General features: G+C 40.5%; 2 protein-coding genes across 4 annotated transcripts; both read left to right on the top strand.

Moving 5' to 3' along the window:
• Positions 1-5,455: 5,455 nt before the first annotated feature.
• Positions 5,456-8,101, top strand: cbx8a (chromobox homolog 8a (Pc class homolog, Drosophila)). Of its 2 annotated transcripts, none has more exons than XM_062452312.1 (5): positions 5,456-5,681; positions 5,808-5,851; positions 6,262-6,327; positions 6,445-6,511; positions 7,019-8,101. In XM_062452312.1, the coding sequence occupies exons 1-5, from the start codon at positions 5,541-5,543 to the stop codon at positions 7,874-7,876; spliced, it is 1,176 nt and encodes a 391-aa protein (XP_062308296.1). In that variant the 5' UTR covers positions 5,456-5,540; the 3' UTR covers positions 7,877-8,101. The 2 variants fall into 2 exon arrangements, with proteins under 2 accessions (XP_062308296.1, XP_062308305.1); XM_062452321.1 differs by having other exon boundaries at positions 5,603-5,681; positions 6,236-6,327.
• Positions 8,102-9,150: 1,049 nt separating this feature from the next.
• LOC134012767 (meteorin-like protein) lies at positions 9,151-17,788 on the top strand. 2 transcript variants are annotated; one of them, XM_062452343.1, is made up of 4 exons: positions 9,151-12,568; positions 12,917-13,302; positions 14,526-14,585; positions 16,056-17,788. In XM_062452343.1, the coding sequence occupies exons 1-4, from the start codon at positions 12,465-12,467 to the stop codon at positions 16,391-16,393; spliced, it is 888 nt and encodes a 295-aa protein (XP_062308327.1). In that variant the 5' UTR covers positions 9,151-12,464; the 3' UTR covers positions 16,394-17,788. The 2 variants fall into 2 exon arrangements, with proteins under 2 accessions (XP_062308327.1, XP_062308319.1); XM_062452335.1 differs by having other exon boundaries at positions 9,166-12,568; positions 12,917-13,314.
• Positions 17,789-18,771: the final 983 nt, after the last annotated feature.

Here is an 18,771-nt window from a genome sequence, read left to right as displayed (position 1 = left end):
TTTATTTCAAACAGCATTATACGTTTTGGAGAAGGGACTGGAAGCCTCACAGCACGAAATTCTCCTGTCTTGTCCCAAACTTCCGTATTGGGAGTCAGGTGGCTGAGTGGTTAGGGAATCGGTCTAGTAATCTGAAGGTTGCCAGTTCGATTCCCGGCCGTGTCAAATTACTTTGTGTCCTTGGGCAAGGCACTTCACCCTACTTGCCTCGGGGGGAATGTCCCTGTACTTACTGTAGGTCGCTCTGGATAAGAGCGTCTGCTAAATGTAAATGTATCACAACCTTATTGAAACGTTGGTAGGCTATTTGAAACGATGAATTATTGACACAGATTAAACCAATACAAGTCACATTTACTTTTAATAGTTCATAACCCTTGCTTGACTATTGAAGGATTAATCTAGACCGCAACCCATTTAAATAAATGATCATCAGGTCTAACATCAGGCTGATGTAGCATAATGCAGGATTAGGGCTGGGCTATGGTGTTCATGGACACAGTAGGAAACAATACAATTTAATACGGTAGCTCGCCCACGGCCCTGTTATTCACGTTATATTCCCACAGACCCACAGCAGGCCTTCCCCGTCCTAATTTCGACCAAGATTGTTATGAATAGACCTATATTTTGCGGTCAGTCTCTGACTCACAACTCACAAACATTTAACTTTAGAAACCTTAAGACATTTTGGATGTATAGGCTTTTGAAGTAAGTAAGTACATTTTCGAATTCCTGATGGAGTGTAGTGGATTCTAGAGTTTGCTTTGACTGTGAATAAGTGAGATAGTCTATAAAGATTTAGAGCCAGAGCCACAATAAATAACACACACACACTCACAGACACACACACACACACACACACACACACACACATGGGCACTCATTATCACGGTACTCAAACGTATTTCATATGTTTATCGAAAGAAAATGAAAAGAAAATGGGTAGTTTCCTCTTTATCATCATGTCTAAATTCTTTGTAAAATTACTATTGATTGTATAAACCTATCGGCGACAATTATTGATTCACTCGTGTAGCTTATTTATATATTATGAACGCATAGCCTATAAAAAGTGTTAACAGTATACGCTGATGAACATGAATTACATTTATTTTGATTTAACAGGTTGAAATCCATTATTTGTGTTCTTTCAATGCCCCAAAAACCTCAACATGTATCCTTATTTTCAAACAAATGTAGGCTAGTTGTGAAAGAGGAATCTGTGTTACAACTCCGTGTTAAAGCACATGCTTGTAGACACGTGTTGAATTACAGCACTAGCCGGTGATAGCCTCCAGTAGTATATAAAATAAGTGAAATAGGCCTACGATTTAAAGTGAAAATCTTAGCCTATGACTTCGGAAAAATAAGTTGCTATTTCCCACTTTCCTGCCAGTTGGACTCCAAAAGGTGCTTTCATTATCAAATAAGGTCATATCACAAACTAAATTAGGTTTCTGCAGTATTCGAACCATTCACGGTTTCTTAACTAATTGGCCTATATGTTTCAGTTGATATTGATGGAAAATCTACCTAGGCTATAGACCACGTCGGAAGCATACGACTGCCCTGCTTGGTCGGTTATTGTTCAACGTTTATATTCTATATTCTATTTAGGCTTAGCCTTTACTGTTCTTACTCTCATTAGCCCCTTTACTTTTTCACGCATCGAAGCGAAGGCAGAAAAGGAGACAGCCATTTGCTACATAACCCCCTCAACATCGAATGTTCTCTGTGCTTTTGCTAAGGAAATGGTCGCTTGGTGTAATGCGCTGAGAGTTAGAGGTGTATAGCCTTATAATTTACAGATTCAGATATGAGATGTAGGCTAATACAGCTAATACATCAAGGTAATTCTGGCCACATGTCAACTGGGTCATGAATAATGCATTAACCTACAGTTGAAACATAGGTAAAAAGAGTCGAACAAAACGAGGCTACATCTGCCACATTTTTATCTCTAGGCTACTGAAAGCAAAAAGTAAATTCCTACAATATTATCACAGAACATGCCATCTTTAACTGTGCGCTAACTCGGTCGTTCAGTCAAGTCAAAACTAGGCTTCGCATCGCTTTACATAGGCTAAAGGAGGCGAGCATATTTATAGAACAAGTGTGATGTTTCACATTCCAGGTTTATCTTTTTACAGTGCGTCCAAGCATTTCACCGCCATGAGCGTTCTTATTATTCAATGACTGACCAGCTCTCTAAACAATTCTCTTATTGTACATGGACGTAAGGGTGTAGGCTAAATTAAACCTACACTTGATTTTAACATTGAATATTTCCCAAACGTGTTTTCGACTTATGATATTTGACTTGTGCAGTCCTGTTCGTCATAAAAGTGTCATCATTTTGGCATCATTTTTCTAATGAGACTTGCAAGGATATTTATTGCAAACAGGCCTCTGCCAAGCCATCATAAAATCACAATCTCGTAGCTATAGCTATAGGAGCTTTTCCTAAACAGTTTTGCCAGCAGGGCACCCAATATGTTAGTGGTTTTAATTTGTAGATTTAGGAAAACAGCAATAACACGCAAGCGGTAATATAGGCAGTCGCCCAGAAACCGTAAGCCGATGTCGAATGTTTTCACAGCACTGTGTAACTGGCTGTCGCCATTGCGGCACTGCCGTCAAAGTGCTACCGCAATCGTCGACGCCACCAAATAAGAGTCTCGCAGATTGTGTTGTGCTAATGTCTTCTAAGCAAGAGACAGTTATCTTGTGATAGGCAGTGACTTGTCTTGGTTATGCATAAACCACGGAAATGTCGCTCTGTGGTTGAGCCAGCATCAAAATGGTGGTATGAATTCAACTGCAGACGCATCTTTTGTCCGCACCCTTTGTCTGCTGCGAATAAGCGAATAATAAGGCGAATAATAAGGCGAATGAATAAAGGCAGAGAAAGTCTTAAAGGTCGCTTATATGTAGGCCTATATATATTTGATTAATAATCGATAATTATTTGGACGTTCTCTTTTACTTTACATTCTGTCGACCAGGCATTCAGCAACCTCTCTCCATAGTGCATGCGATGGTGTAATTAACGCACAAAAACTGTTCACATAGCCTACTATAGGCATATGTAATTCAAGAAAATGTGATAATGCATGGAACTTAATGGAACCATGCACCAATTTTGTTGATGCATGTTGTATAGAATTGCAAACGCATGGCTGAATGTAGCCTATCATTCCATTAATCCGCCATGTTGTTACAAAAAAACACACGGTAATTGTGTCCTTATTGCTACAAAATAAACTCTTAATATTTAATTCATACCCATCAACACAAATTAATAACCAATGTAGTCTACAATTAAGTCAGACTGCTCTGTCAATATTAACATCATAGCATGTACGGGCCTATGCCAATTAATATAAAGGTGATGTTTCCATAATGTAAGCTATTTCCAAGTGAACTTTTCTCTTTTGTTCCCATAAATACCTTTTGCATATCCCAGTCCATTTATCGGTTACAAAATATTGTATGGTTATGCTGAACCAGTAGCCTATTAATTAGCCTATATTTGGTTTTGTCACAGTGTGAGTATGGGTTATCTTTACTTATCCATAACAGTAGGTTAGGTAGTCTAAAACCTCATCGAAATAAAATTGTATAGGGCAAATGTTTGATTGTAAATCATTTAATAATGTATCCGCTGTATGCAGCAAGATAGAGGCGATGACAAGACGTCACGAATAAAAATAAGATAAGGAGCTCTCATGCAAAAAATAATAAAATTAAAAAATATATATTGTATTATTTTCGGATAGCTTGTTCAAAGATCACAATGGTCGTAAATTATTATTAACAAATGTTATTCATTTTATCCTGCGTTAGCATACATCTCATATTATTTAAGCATTGTCAGTCATTTTTTTATAAAGGTATAAAGGTGAAATTGCTATTAGTTAGTATTAGAATTGCTAATATTGCAATTCATTATTATAACTTGAGCTATGATTGTTATTGGTATATTATAAACAGTAGGCTATTATTATTTATTATGATATGCACTATAATTGTTGTTATAATGGTTTGTGTTTTTAGGATTGTTGTTTTCTTTTAGCCTTTGAACAGTTTATGACAATGTTTCAGAGAGGTTAATTGAAATAATAAGCCTTAAAACTGCTGTAATGCTTCAATCAGTCTTTATCGAAAACAAGCCAGTGAAAATACAGAATGAATTTATCTTGTTTATATGTTCTAGCCTATGTTTTGGAGGAGCATGAACTCCAGTTTGCATTTACATTTAGTCATTTAGCAGACGCTCTTATCCAAAGCGACTTACAGTAAGTACAGGGACATTCCCCCGAAGCAAGTAGGGTGAAGTGTCTTGCCCAAGGACACAACGTCAGTTTTTTGCACGGCCGGGAATCGATCTGGCAACCTTCTGATTACTAGCCCGATTCCCTAACCGCTCAGCCATCTGACTCCCTTTAAAGAAGAATATATTTTATTGCAGAATTTAAATAGGAAATCCTATCAATACGAAGTGAATGCCAATGATAGTCCTACCATCCAATTCTGAGAAAATATCTTTGAACTTTCTTCTGGCATTCTGTCTTTTGTAATCATAGCCTAGTCTATAGGCCTATAGGGCTCAGAGAGCAATTAAACAAAAAATACGTATTTCTGTATAAGAAATTAAAGTGACAGCCTATAGCCTCATAAAGTATTAAAGTATTAAATGTAGCCTATACTAGGGCCGAGGCTATTTACAAAATTACAGTTTTATCATTTGTGTCAACGGTAGGCTATAAAGGGAAACATAATAACTGTCACTTAAGTCTTGTAGCTGTAGGTGCTGAACCTTTCATTTCACGTGAGAACAAACGAGTACGCCTATAAACTAGATTTGTCAAATTGTAGCCTATAGGCCCTTGGTGGTTGTTGTAGCCTAGGCTACAACAATATATAGGCTAGAGAGATCAATCAAACGACTGGCGCCTAAATACGGGCTGGGAGTCCAAGTTCAATTGTATTGTTAAATGTTTGAATAGGCCTTCCTTATAAATAGGCTATACGATAGGCCTACCTTATTCCAATTTCAAGTTAAGGAATAGGCTAAAGAAATAGAGCGTTCAGACATTATGAACAACAGTCAATGAAAATGCACATGATGATATAGGCAAGGCAACAGTCAAGGTTTAGGCTGGTCAATTATTTCGCTTTTGGTAAGCCGGCGTATCAGCACCTTAAAACTAGGCCTATAGTTAATGCTGACAAAACTCGGATAAATCTGCGGACAAATTATTTAAATTATTGCGTCCTCTGCACTTTTCCAAAAAGACCACACCAAAAGATCAATTGTGGTAAAAATGGAATAACGGAGATAAAATCTAGTCTACGCAATAAATCGAAGTAGCGTACACATTTGAGATTCAAGTAGGCTAAAGTTAGGCGACCCCCTTCAGCAACTCAGAGCACGTAGCAACAGCTGAGCTAATGTGCTCAACCAGACAAGGTCCCAGCGACTGCGTGCCTGGCAACAGAAATAACGTGATGACGTCTTCGTTGGTCTGCGTATTATGGGATGTGTGGAATTAAACAGCGAGAGCAGTGGAAAGAAAAATATATATATAAACGACATTGAAGTAAACATGGAGCTGTCGGCTGTTGGGGAGAGAGTGTTCGCTGCCGAGTCCATCATTAAACGACGTATACGACGGGTATGTAGCTAATTTTTCAACACACATCCGTGTTTCTTCGTATAGCGCAACCATTTGTATGAGCACATTTCACTGACATAACGTCGCCAATAAGTAATACCCCTGCATTTGCTGTTTTACTTGCAGGGCCGATTGGAATATCTTGTGAAATGGAAGGGCTGGTCTCAGAAGTGAGTAAATATAAACGCAGCCTTGGTTTGTCGTTCTGTAAGGCAGCAGAGCTTGAAGCTTGACATAAGCGTTTCAGTGGTTGTTAACGTTCCTTGCGGTGTAGGCTAGGCGATAAGCAAGCATTTAGGTTACCCAAAGTCCATACACGTAATGTAGTCTATAGATAGTTGTGCGTAACGATTGGCTTTTGGAATCGCTTTTGCATGTAGGCCTACGGGACATAGACGCAAGACGTCCGTTTTACTAGCAAATCACTAGCGCACCAAACGTCCGTTAGTAAAAGTCCACGACGTTTTCTGCTTAGATAATTATTATTTATTTACAAATGTAACCTTTAGTGCTTTTAATCATGAATACGCACAGATTTGGGAAACATTTTATAGGTCCGCCGTTTACTTGTTTTGGATAGGTATAGCACCTGGGAACCCGAGGAAAACATTCTCGATGCAAGGCTCTTCGCAGCATTCGAGGAGAGGTACAGTTTTGACAGCACCGCAGGGCCCATAAAGGGCGAATTCAACTTGGATCCCATACACTAGTTAGTCAAATGCTATTAAATCTGTTTAGGTCTGATAACATTTTTATATTACAGGGAACGCGAGAGGGAATTATTTGGGCCGAAGAAGAGGGGGCCCAAACCTGAAACATTTCTGCTGAAGGTGAGAGAATACACTGCGAGCAGCTGGACAGTTTAGCATCTGCAGTTCTGTCAAGCATTCTGACTCGTCATGCTGATTGGCTGAGGCATGAATGATTAATATTTTCATGACAGGAAACTACACACCAAAGTTTTCAAATGAGATGAAAGCGCACAGCTTGTGAGTTGTTAAGCTAATTTTTAACACAGGCTACCAATAATGCATCCATCATGGAAAACGTATTGTAAGTCTAAACATACAGATGTCTCTGAGGTGATATTAATCCCATATTAGTATGGTTACATTTATTCAACATCATATGACATGATATGCATTTTAATACAATAATAAAGCCAGCCACGACAAGGTCACAGATTGACTGTGATCAGTTTGGACCTCTGCGTTCTCACAAACTGTTGTTTGCAAACGTTGTTTTCTGACGAGATCAAAATATATAACATTCAATTTGGTTAACTTTCAAGCGGTTTCAGAAACACAACTCTTAATTCCTGTTTTCTGTCTCTCCAGGCCAAAGCTAAAGCAAGAGTAAAGACATATGAATTCCGGAGAGAAATTCCCAGGGGTATTCAAGTTTCATACCCTGTCCCAGAGCCTGTCTTTACGCCGAGAGCTCGAGAGGGGTTAAGAGCCGTTGTCCCCACAATATTTCCTCCAAGCACCGTCAACAGAGGGGAGAGTGTGCGTGTAAGACCGTCGGGGCCTGAGAGAAGGCCTCGACTTGCCTCTCAATCCTCATTCAGGGTGGAGGAATTTGTTAATGTCCCCAAAAAGAGAGGACCAAAGCCCAAAGTACACTCACGTTTTGACATAAATTCTGACAGCTCTTCAACTGTACCTGCAAATAAGAGCAGGTTGGGGGAGGTGGAAGAATATGATCTGTCTAAAACACAAAGGCATTATCCTCACGAGGAAGAAACTTCAAATAAAAGCGTTATCCAGCTAACACGAAAGTTTCAAGAAGACACAACCATCACGCAAAAAGCAAGCAGTGCGCAAAGGCAAGTGGGGAGTGCATCCCACTCACGCACCATGAACCGAGACAATGGACACCCCCTCATGGCCGGACCTGAACATCAAAGCCACAGGACTAACGACTGCCCAGGTGCCATATCTATTCAACACCCCAAGTTGAAACCCTTATCTAAGAACTATCGACACAACAGTGATTACATAAATCAAGACCAGCCCACCGTAGTTGCCAAAATACCGGAATCAATTAATGTTGACAAGCCCTCAAAGGTGTCTTGGACCCCATGTCTGGGCAACTTAGAGAAGGTGGTGGTGACAGATGTGACAACAAACTTTTTGACAGTCACCATAAAAGAGAGCAGCACGGACCAAGGTTTTTTTAAGCCTAAAAGATAAGTCTGTTTACATCAGTTTTTGATATAAGATCAGATATGTATAATTGCAAGAACCTTTTGTTGGTTATTATGCCTATATTTAACATACCATTTTAATTTGTTACTACCTAGAGCTATAGGCCTTCTGTATAAGCTATGTATAATAAGTATTTAATGTTAAATGTATATTGACCAAATTAAACTACCCAGTCTTTTAATTGACTATAGGCCTACCTGTACGGTAAAACATGTTTTCCTTTCATGTTCTGCATGCTTTACATCTTGACCTTTAGGCCATTAATACATGATATATAGGCGAATATCCATAAATAGCAACCATATCAACGAGTTACCCTTTTCGAAACAATTGGCCGCATTCTTGTCCTATATTGATTACGAACTCTTATGACCTACATGCTTCACAATCGGAAAAATAGGCTATATGGTATTAGATGCCTTGCATTTCTTAACAATGATTATAACGATTTTTTAATTGAATATCTGAAAATGTACGTCAAGAATAATGCTGACTTTTGCCCTGTAACTTCATGCTGAGTACCCGGAAGTTTTAACAATGTAATTGGATATTGGCGATGGAACAGTTTCTTGGACTCCCTGCCAAGTGTGTCAAATCAAAACGGCACAGCTGTGAAAGAAACTGATATTATTTAGGTTATACCTTACACTGGACTTCCTGCGCATTATACACCGATAAGTTCAGTTTTTAGGATTTAAGTCGCTAATTTTTCATGCATTTTAGAACCGTTCTGGTTTTTTATTGAAATATGCAATTGTTAGTCATGTGTTAGGGTAGGCTATAGATAGCCTATATCAGCCTACAGGCCTGCATACAATTTTTAGGGCCTAATACGACATCGATATTCCATGGAGAATTGCTACTCGAATACTTTTTGAGGTTGCAGACGGTTAGTCTTGTACAATAGAATCGCCATGTTACCATTGCATTGCATTGGACGACAGGCCTATCAATTTAACCCTCGTGCTGCCTTCGGGTCACATGACCCAAAGGTTCATAATGAACCATCGTTGTGTTTACCCAATTTTACCCAATACAAAAACAAATTAAAATAATTTTCTTTTAACCTTTGCAATGTGGGGGGTCTGAGACAGCCTAGCTGTTAAAAGAAAATGCTTCACTTTGTCTTTGTATGCAGTAAATCTGTCGCAATACGACGGTGGGTCACAATGACTGATGGGTCAGAATGACCCGAAGATAACACAAGGGTTAAGCAAAGCTGAAACAAATAATTATCGCCTGTTAAGATGGAAACGTCAATTGAGACTTGTAAAAGCATTTTTCACGTGTCACGTTTCATGTGTCACGTCAAAAAAATACATAACATTACGGCTGCATCTTAAAGATAGGCTACAGGCAACTTAAAATCGTTTCACTTAGCATCAATCTCATCAAAATTTGAAAACGAGATCGGCCATTACCTTCCTTTTTACTTTAGCCTATGCTGAATCTGGCATTCATGCAGCTTGAATTTTGATTCATGGGATAAGCGCGTCATTGTGTGCCATTTCTTTGCAACTGAAGAAAATATCAGGAGACTTGCCTATCTGGAAAAGTGCCAGAAACACGACTGATCAAAGGTCACAGCTGTACACAGGTGTTTATAAACAATTTGACAACAAATTGATCATTTCACCCTGTGTCGTCAAGTCCTTCACGCAGGTGCTTTTTTGCGTTTCAGATTTCAGATGTTCAGACAGACCTGAACGACATGAATAGGCCTAGTCGGCACAGGTCTTGCATGACAAAGCATATGTCAGATATAGGCTGTCGGCGTATACCCATTCAGACAGCAGATTCGGTCCCACCAGGAGGAGCCTACAAAGCCACTGCAGGGTTATTCTTTTTTCAGTTGAGTTACAAAGCATCTATTCATTTTACCCTCCCAATGGAACCAGGCACTGAAGCATGCACGTGACATAAAAAGTTTAACCCAAAATCAGCCTTATGCAATCAAAATAGGCACTGACTAAAGCACGAGTCGGTACCGACGATTTAGTCTTGTCCTCACACGTGAGAGATGAAAGAGGAATGCGATATACAATTGTTAGCTGAGGTAAGCCTATACATTTCGGAACCATGCCAAACCAACAATTGAAAATGAATTTCAATGATCTATGTTGGTATTTGATGCGCCATAAGAATGTGGAGGTAATATTAGGCTACATGTTGATCAAGTTTTCAGTTGTAGGCCAGTTGAAATACTGAAATCCTTCAGGCCTTGCAGCCTCAGCAGCAAATAGCCTACTTATCCCGCAGTTGTGAAAAGATTATGCCATATGAGTGCAATTTACCCAACAAAATAGGCCATAAAACCGCATAAGCCTTTGGATCTATCTCTAGCCATGCCAATGAGGTATTAGACTTTGCCAGCCTTCCACTTCCACACAGTGCTAGACATCCAGACTCCCGCAAGATGTCGCCATGGACGTGACTTTGCCTGATTTGGGCTCAATTTGATTATCCATCCTTCCACAGAGCCTACGTGTAGGTTCATTAACACGATGCGATTTGTTGAAATATGAGTTTGAAACCCTTTTTATAATTGCTTAACAATATTGTATTTTACACACAATTTATAAATTAGCCGCTGCTACCGAATGAGGGCTTTTTTGTATTTGTATCTGTCGGTATTTTGACACTTAACTTGCCAGATATGCGTGTAGCCTACATGCGATGAAGCGCAAACGCAAAAAGTAATCAATTAGCCGACATTTGTGGAAATTGTCGAACCCTTCCATTTACGGACATTTATCCTTTCAATCCTTCTTTTTCAATGGTAGTTCCAGAACAAATACTTTCATGAGGCACTCTTTTGAGATCTTAGTCTCTGCAGTACCTAGGGTGAATACAGGTAAGGGACACTTTCAGAAAAATTGCTTTGTACGTCACCTTTTGTCATGAACGTATTATCAAACATGATACCTTTATGAAAAGCTTAAAGTCTCCCTTAAACTATTCATGAGGAAAAAACATGAAAGACCAAACACAGGAAGCATGACCCTTCTTTGAATCTCTGCTGACCAAACCCCAAATATTTTGATGTGCTATTGGTAAAGTGGGACACCTGTCAAAGTGGGACAGCGTTATTATCTATTTAAGTATTACATTTAAGTATTTTAAAATACATGTTCTATTATAGTATATAGTATAGGCTATTAAGTATAACACTTAACTTCTTTACTCGAAATAAAAATCTAAGGCTACTTTAATGCACTCTACTCACTCTACTTATTCAACATTCTCTTGATCCCTGCCCTTATCTTCTCTTTCTCGTTCCTCATCTTCCCCCTTGTCTGTTTAACCGTTATATCCTGAAATACATTTTTAACTGTTTTACATGATACAAAAAATAAGTCAATTATAGCCTATCCCAAAGTAGTTACTATTAATAGATGCAATCATTATTGACAATTCATAATAAACACAGAAAAAGGGTACACAAACCCCCTTTAAAAGGACTACTGACTTTTCATAGATTTTGGAGATCCTGTCGTTGAAAAGACACATGCCACTCCCCCAAAAGTGACATGACAAATATAGAACCCCACCAATTCAGCCCTTTACCCTCCAAGGATGAACTCTGTTATGAGTTTTGATCAGTTTTGGGATTCAGGTGGATGAGCGGTTAGGGAATCGGGCTAGTAATCTGAGGGTTGCCAGTTCAATTCCCGTCCGTGCGAAATGACGTTGTGTCCTTGGGCAAGGCACTTCACCCTACTTGCCTCGGGGGAATGTCCCTGTACTTACTGTAAGTCGCTCTGAATAAGAGCGTCTGCTAAATGACTAAATGTAGTATTTACACATGAAGACACAGACGATCAAGCTTAAGTCTCCCACTTTACCCTCTGTCCCACTACCTATTTACCCTATAATGCTATTACATGTCTAAATGTGGATTTGAAAATGTGCTACGGCCTCATGAGTTAATCTGGGGTACACTATCAGTGTAAAACATTACTGCAGAATAATACATTATTAATTTGAAAAAGGATCAATCTAAATGAGGAAAACGCTCAAGAAATCAACCCTTGTGGGATACTTCATTCGATAGTGGCATACTAAATACTCCATTAAAGCTGTTGAGAGTCTGCACGTTGGTCAAAGAAACAGATGGCTAGAGCCTTTCCGGATTGTCTTTACAGAAAGCTAAAAGAAAGCGACAATGAGACTTACAGCGTTAAATGGACTGGCATTCACTCTGGCAAAGGCTAATTTGGCCGTGCACTTACCACCAGTGAATTAGTCAGTGCTTTCCAATCATTTAGGTTAAACTTACCTACTTAAGTAGCCTAATGTTTTCGTTTTGTAGAGTGTAATTTCTGAAATTATAATGATATAAATCTATATATCCCAGCCTACGCTTGAAACGTTGTGTGACCTGCAGCGACGACCTCTGACGCACGCGCCCAAATCAATGACAAAAGTGGTATGATGCAGTGAAAAGTCACATCCAGTTGTAGTCACAGCAGCGGATAGGCTCACATTCAAAGAGCTTCTCTGTTATACAAACAAGTCTGGGGATACATGTTGTGCTTGGGGATGTTTTATCACCAAGTTTACTTTGGAGATCATGTTAATGATGGTGGATACAATGTCACTAAAGCCGGTCTTTTTAGCTTTACTGTGTTTATACTGGCGACAGTGTGTGGCTGACCTGTGTAACTGGAGTGGAAGGTGAGACTTTATTTAGAATATTTATATGTTTCAAACATAATTATATGTTTTAATCAAAACATATTAAATTGTGTTTGCATCAAACATCCGATAGCCTAGCTTTTCCGTCTGAATTCCTCGAACTCTTTTGCTTTGAGTTTGAAATAATCTTTGGCTAGGTCTTTCGCTTAGAAGCGAACCTATGTACCTAGTGTATTTTATCTAACCAGAACTAATCTGTTAAATGACCGCTTTTCTTTGTTTATGAGTAGCCTATGCTAGATGAAGAGTAGGCTAGTCTTCATTTGAGTCTGTTGTAATTGTCCCAGACCTAACAAGTGTCCCATCTCACATGTGCTCTCTATCCAGTGGTTTGGCGCGTGAAACTCACTCTCGGACGGTGCTGCAGGTGCGGCTGCGCTGCACGGAAGGGTCGGTAGAGTGGGTGTACCCGAACCAAGCTTTGAGGGTTGTCCTGGAGCCCAATCTTTCATCTTCACGCCACACAACAGTGTGCATCAAACCGTTCCGCAACTTCCGTGGCGCCAGTGTATACATCGAACGTGGTGGGGAACTGGATTTGTTGTTGGCTGATGAAGGGCGTCCTGAGCAGGTGTTCTGTTTTCGGGCGGATGGACCGCAGAAACCAGCTATTTTTCTTCAGGCCAACCTGGAAAGCGATATCAGCCGACGGCCCGTGGGCTTCAGATACGAGTTGCTTGGAAACCGGAGTACAGCGCCAAACCTGGGCAAAAGTGTGTTGCAGGGTGGGTATAATTGGGATATCATAATTATGTGTCCATCCTGTTCTGAGCTATTGAAAGGTGTGTGACGTGGATCTTAATTATTACATTTGTGAAATTGTATCAAATACAGTAATTCTACTGACTTAATCATTAACAACCTTTCATTTAAATTACTATGACACTATACATAAAACCAGTGTACCAGCCATGTAAAAGGGTACTATTGTAAAACGTTGTGAGGTGTTAGGTTGTGGTGGAGGGGCTCTGAGGACTGTAGTTGCCATTTTCAGGGGCCAAAAAGTCAGTTCATTATTCAATTAAAGACTGACTCCAATCGCACCCGGCAGAGCTGGCAGCTGCTGGCCAGCCTGGTGTTTTGTCTGGCTGTCTGGTGTCTGCAGGGGACAAAGCAGAGAGCACAGAGTTGTGAGCAGGGAATCTGGAGGGCACTGGCCTGAATGGAAATAGCAAATACTTTTTGGATTCCACAGATGCCTCATCTGTGTGTGTGTGCCTGTCTCAAAAGAATGATGTCATTCTCTTTAGCCCAGTTGTGATGTCTGTTTATTACATTTGTTAACTATGTGTGTGTGTGGAGTGGAAAGGGGGCTGGTGGTGGTGGTGCTGGTGGTGGTGGTGGTGGGGGGTCTGATGTAGATTACTGGTAGCTGACTTCACCAAAGGGTCATTCAATTATGATGGTACTATGAGAGTCAGACATGGAGGTCAAGACTAATGAAGGCCTTTGATCTGTAATAAAGAGTGTGAATGGAGCTGTGATGCATGTCTGGCATTCCCCCATCTGACCCTTGGTTTCTGAGTAGGAGAGATAGCAGGATCCTCTGGTATTCTCTTCAGTCAATGGAGAGTGTTAGCTTTTGCCAATTGCCTTCTGTGAACAAATAAAGAGGAAAGTTGAAAGTTAGATTAAAGGTCGATTCTTGCCTAGTAATCAGGTGTGTTGTAGTTGGTGGTTTGAAGGTCAGTGAAACTCCTACAGCTAGGGAGGGAGGGTGGAAGGGACAATCTCAGGCTGAATGACAGACTGTTACGTGTGATTGCGAGAGATGGTCAGTGTAGTGCATTAGTGTACTAGTGTACAGTGACATTTAAAATGGGATAAGGGAAATGGGACTGATAGACAGACTGTGCTGCATTTTCACCTCTGTCAACCAGCATACAGTATCTCATTACCTATGATTCTATAAACCTTCTGTTCTTTCATCCTATAGCTGCCTGCCGGCCCTGCAACAACACTGAACAGCTTCTTGCCATCTGCACCAGTGACTTTGGTACGAAGCTTTAATTTTATCTACCAATATCTCACTATTCCTATTCCTTCTCACTATTCCTATTACTATAGGGAATCAGGTGGCTGAGCGGTTAGGGGATCGGGCTCGTAATCTGAAGGTTGCCAGTTCGATTCCCGGCCGTGCCAAATGACGTTGTGTCCTTGGGCAAGGCACTTCACCCTACTTGCCTCGGGGGAATGTCCCTGTACTTATTGTAAGTCGCTCTGGATAAGAGTGTCTGCTAAATGACTAAATGTAAATGTATTCCAAAGTTTTTGTCTTATTCAAAATTCATATTAAAGATCCTGTAAAGTTCATCACACCACAGAAGAATGTGTTGTTAACTACGAATCCAAATTCGAATGAAAAAGAAACACAGACAAGTATGTTAAATTAGGCTTTGAAATCGTGAGAAAATCCGCAGTCTTCTCTACTTGAGACTGGGGGAGGTGTGTCGCCTGAAGGAGCTGAATCTCCGCCCCCTCGAATTAATTGAATTTAGCAACAACAGCAACACTAGCTAAATCAATTGCAGATATCAGAACAGACCTACCTGCAGACTATGAGTGTTTTATGTATTAATTACTTTGTCTTTGCATCGTACTAACTGAGTAACAGAATGCAACCATCTGTGATCTGACGTAGATAGGTCGCTGTGACGTAGATCGGTCGGGTTTTGGCTCCGCCTATACAAAACCTGAGCTGAAAACGGAAGAGAAACTGTTCAACGGTCTAACTCCACATTTCAGTGCGACAAAGTTTTTGCGCTTTGCACATGCTTTCAGGAACTAATTTCACACGTATGTAATGTACTGAGAAGCAAATCATGGAATTTGCTTTACAGGATCTTTAAGACATAAAATGCCCAGATCCCTCTTCTCCCGAGGGCTGCTAATTCATGCAACAAAGACTGCATGCAAGGGAAGGGAGAAGAGGGTAGTGGAAGGGAAGGGGGTGGGGGGGTTGGGTGACCTGGTTTGTTCCCAGAGAACAGCACCCGTGGCTGGACAAGATGGGGCTGAACAGATGTGGGGGCTGAGAGAACACAATGGAAGGCGCACAGGCTTAAAACAGCAACAGAGCAGAAGCAATAGGCCCATTGAGTCCCAAGTCCATTTATAGCCTGACTCTTGTGCCCTAATCTCACAAATTGTCATCATGGACTTTTTGATGAGAGAAAATAGCTGGCTAATGAAAGTGTAAATGGTTGTAGAGGATGACTGGAAGGCATGGGAGGGATTCTTGTGTGTAGAGAGTAGAGATTTGGAAGGAAGTCTGAATCTTAGTATTATCTCACCAGAGCATCTATCGCTCTTTATCGTTGCCTCTTATGGATCTTTTTCCATTCTCTGTGAAGGACCCTGTGTTTCATTGCACTCACTTGTAAGTGGTTGTAGATGTGTGTGATCACCTTTTTCTTGTTTCAGCACTGATCCCTGGTGACCGTTTCCTGCTTTTTTTTTGCTACAGTTGTCCGTGGCTCCATCAGAAGCGTATCCCATGACAAGGAGCGGCAGACCTCGCTGGTGGAGATCTCAGAAGGGAGGATGTTCCGCCAACGCAGTGGGGTGTTTGAACGAGAGACGGCCACCGCAGGGGCAACCAGGTCTGGGTCCTCCTGGCACGGACACATCCACACCCTTCTACAGTGTCATGTGAAGCCAGGGGGTGGGGAGTTCCTCTTTACAGGGTCAGAGCACTTTGGGGAAGCCTGGTTAGGCTGCGCCCCGCGATACAAAGACTTCCTGTCTCTATACCACAAAGCTCGGAAGGCCCGTTTGAATCCCTGTGACTTCCCCCTGGACTGATTGTCACTTCTAGAGCCCTGCTCTCTGCTTAAAAACTATATTTACTCTAAATGGAACACAATCCCCAGAGTCTCTCCACTGTGACACCACAGGGTGACTTTGTTGACTTGCCACAACAACGCCTGTATGCCATTGCCGTGGCTCCGTGCAAAATCAGCAGGGACCGATCTGGTGTAGACCTAGGGCAGAGGTCCCGGTGGAAGTTAGAGCTACGGGTTCTCCTGAGGCCGTGCCTGCTTCACTGGGGGGCGGGGCAGGGGGGGGGGACAACTTAGAGAGCCTGGGCCTTTGTCTTTCTCCCCTCACAACCCACTCCCCAGCAGCCGATAGAAGGCTGGACGGCTGCTTCTCTTTGTGCTTTCTTCTGCTTTGACTGCTGCTCACTTTAGAGCCTACGTATCAGAGTTGTCCCCTGAACAGATATAGCAATTTTGAGGAATGTGTCTGTTCATGAATAGATAGGTTTTATTTACACCCATCAGTGCATTTGTTTTGTTTAAAACATTTTATGGATATAGTTGATGGTGATGTATAATTATTTACTTATTATCTGGATTCCAAACAGGGTAAAGATGATGTTCCTGGAGCACACTATCAGTTTGTATGCTGACAAATATAAAAAAAGACGCTTCGATCTCCAGAGGAATCCAGGATTAAACATCTTCATTCATCATTACATTGCGTGAAATCTTTCCGATTTTTTTACCCTTTACAAGGAATCCAAACTGTAATATGTAACACTTATCAAATAAAATAAGTTGAAGGGCTTGAACAGATATTGTAACAGTCTTGCCTAATAAAATAAATTAAATAACTGAACAGATACATTTTGATTGGAAATGAAAACATTGGGTCTAATTGGATGGAAAGTCCTGAATCCCCCCCCCACACACACACACACACACACACCACCACCACCCCGCCCCCTCCCCCCTCCATATTGATGGGCGTGGCTGTCATTGCTGCATTGTAGCAAGCCAGTGAACTGAGCAATGCAGAGTGGGGTTTTACAGAAACACTGGGTTAGTGAATGAACAGGCCTGCTTTTCTTCAACCTCATGATAAATCTCACTATCTCTCTATTCCTCCTTTATCAAGCAGGTTCATATAGAAACCTTAGCAATGTTTTCATAAAAAAAAATGCAATGAATTATGGCAGATTTATATGTATTCGACATTAACAGAGTTATGATTTAGATCAGCATATAACATTGTTTTACCAATGTTCAGGTAATTAATTAATTTGGCTTCAAAACATTGCTATCCAAAATATTGCACAATGTATGCCATCAAAAGTCTAAATGCGAAACAATTAGAAATATAGCTAGGGGTAATGAAGTATATAACAGCAAAGTCTCAAGAACAAAGCATTAAAGTCTTACAAACACAAGATCATTATCTGAGGCCATTGCGTCTTTTTATATATTTGGACTGCTTAGGATACAGGAATTTTTACTTCCGTTTCTCATCGTAATGCATAATCTCTTATAGGAGGAGAATTAGGGTTTTGATTCATGTGTTAAAAAAGCGTTATTTTCTTGCCATATTCTCCAATCAACCAAACACCTAATGGAAATTAGATAGCTCTACCATTAAATGATATACAAATGTCTGTAAGATAGCTAAAGAAATGAGGGGGATGAACCAGTTTTCTAAAAGGGTGTTTTGCCCTTCGATCATAGCTTGGGAAATAGAATGGACAGATGTGGCTTAGGGGTTCTTGAGAGCTCCCAAAGTCTAAGGCTTAGCCCCTCCCACAAAAGAGGAACAATTAATTGACTTTTAAAGCAACTTATTTTTCTGCCTATTCCACACTTCTCCTTGGCTGAGCAGGATTCACAAATTGCTGTGTTGAACTTTTTATTGGGACTAAATAGGTGCCAATGAAAGTGTAAATGACTGTGGGGTGAATGGGGCCCACACAATGGCCTGGTGGTGACAAGGCCCCCAGCAGACATAATGATCATTGTCACGGCCGCTGTCACACAGAGACACCATGGCTCATGAATCCAGGCGGGCAAATTCAGTGAGCAAAGCAATGGAGAAGTCTTATCTTGCTATGTATCTGTTTATGTAACAGTTTTTACTCATATATTTTCATTTCCTTCCTTCCGATTTCTTCTTCTGGACAGAAAGAATAATAAAAACTAGAGAGGGTACAATTTCTGGGGAAATTGTAGGGTGTGCTTGCTTGCGTCGGTTGCACAGGGGTCCGTTTTTGAATGACATTTTTACAACTGATATTTCTGTATATTTTATATAAAAATGCATACTTATTATTTATAAAGATGACATAGATTTAAAAGCATTTTTTTTGCTGCTCATTTACAACTGAAAATACGAGTGAAGTGTAGAATGAAATAGATGTCTTCTCATTT

This window comes from Osmerus eperlanus, chromosome 2 (genome assembly GCF_963692335.1).
Source record: "Osmerus eperlanus chromosome 2, fOsmEpe2.1, whole genome shotgun sequence".
In the NCBI taxonomy this organism is placed as follows: Eukaryota; Metazoa; Chordata; class Actinopteri; order Osmeriformes; family Osmeridae; genus Osmerus; species Osmerus eperlanus.
The sequence above is the reverse complement of the archived record's forward strand: the minus strand, read 5'-3'. Positions and strand labels throughout refer to the sequence as shown.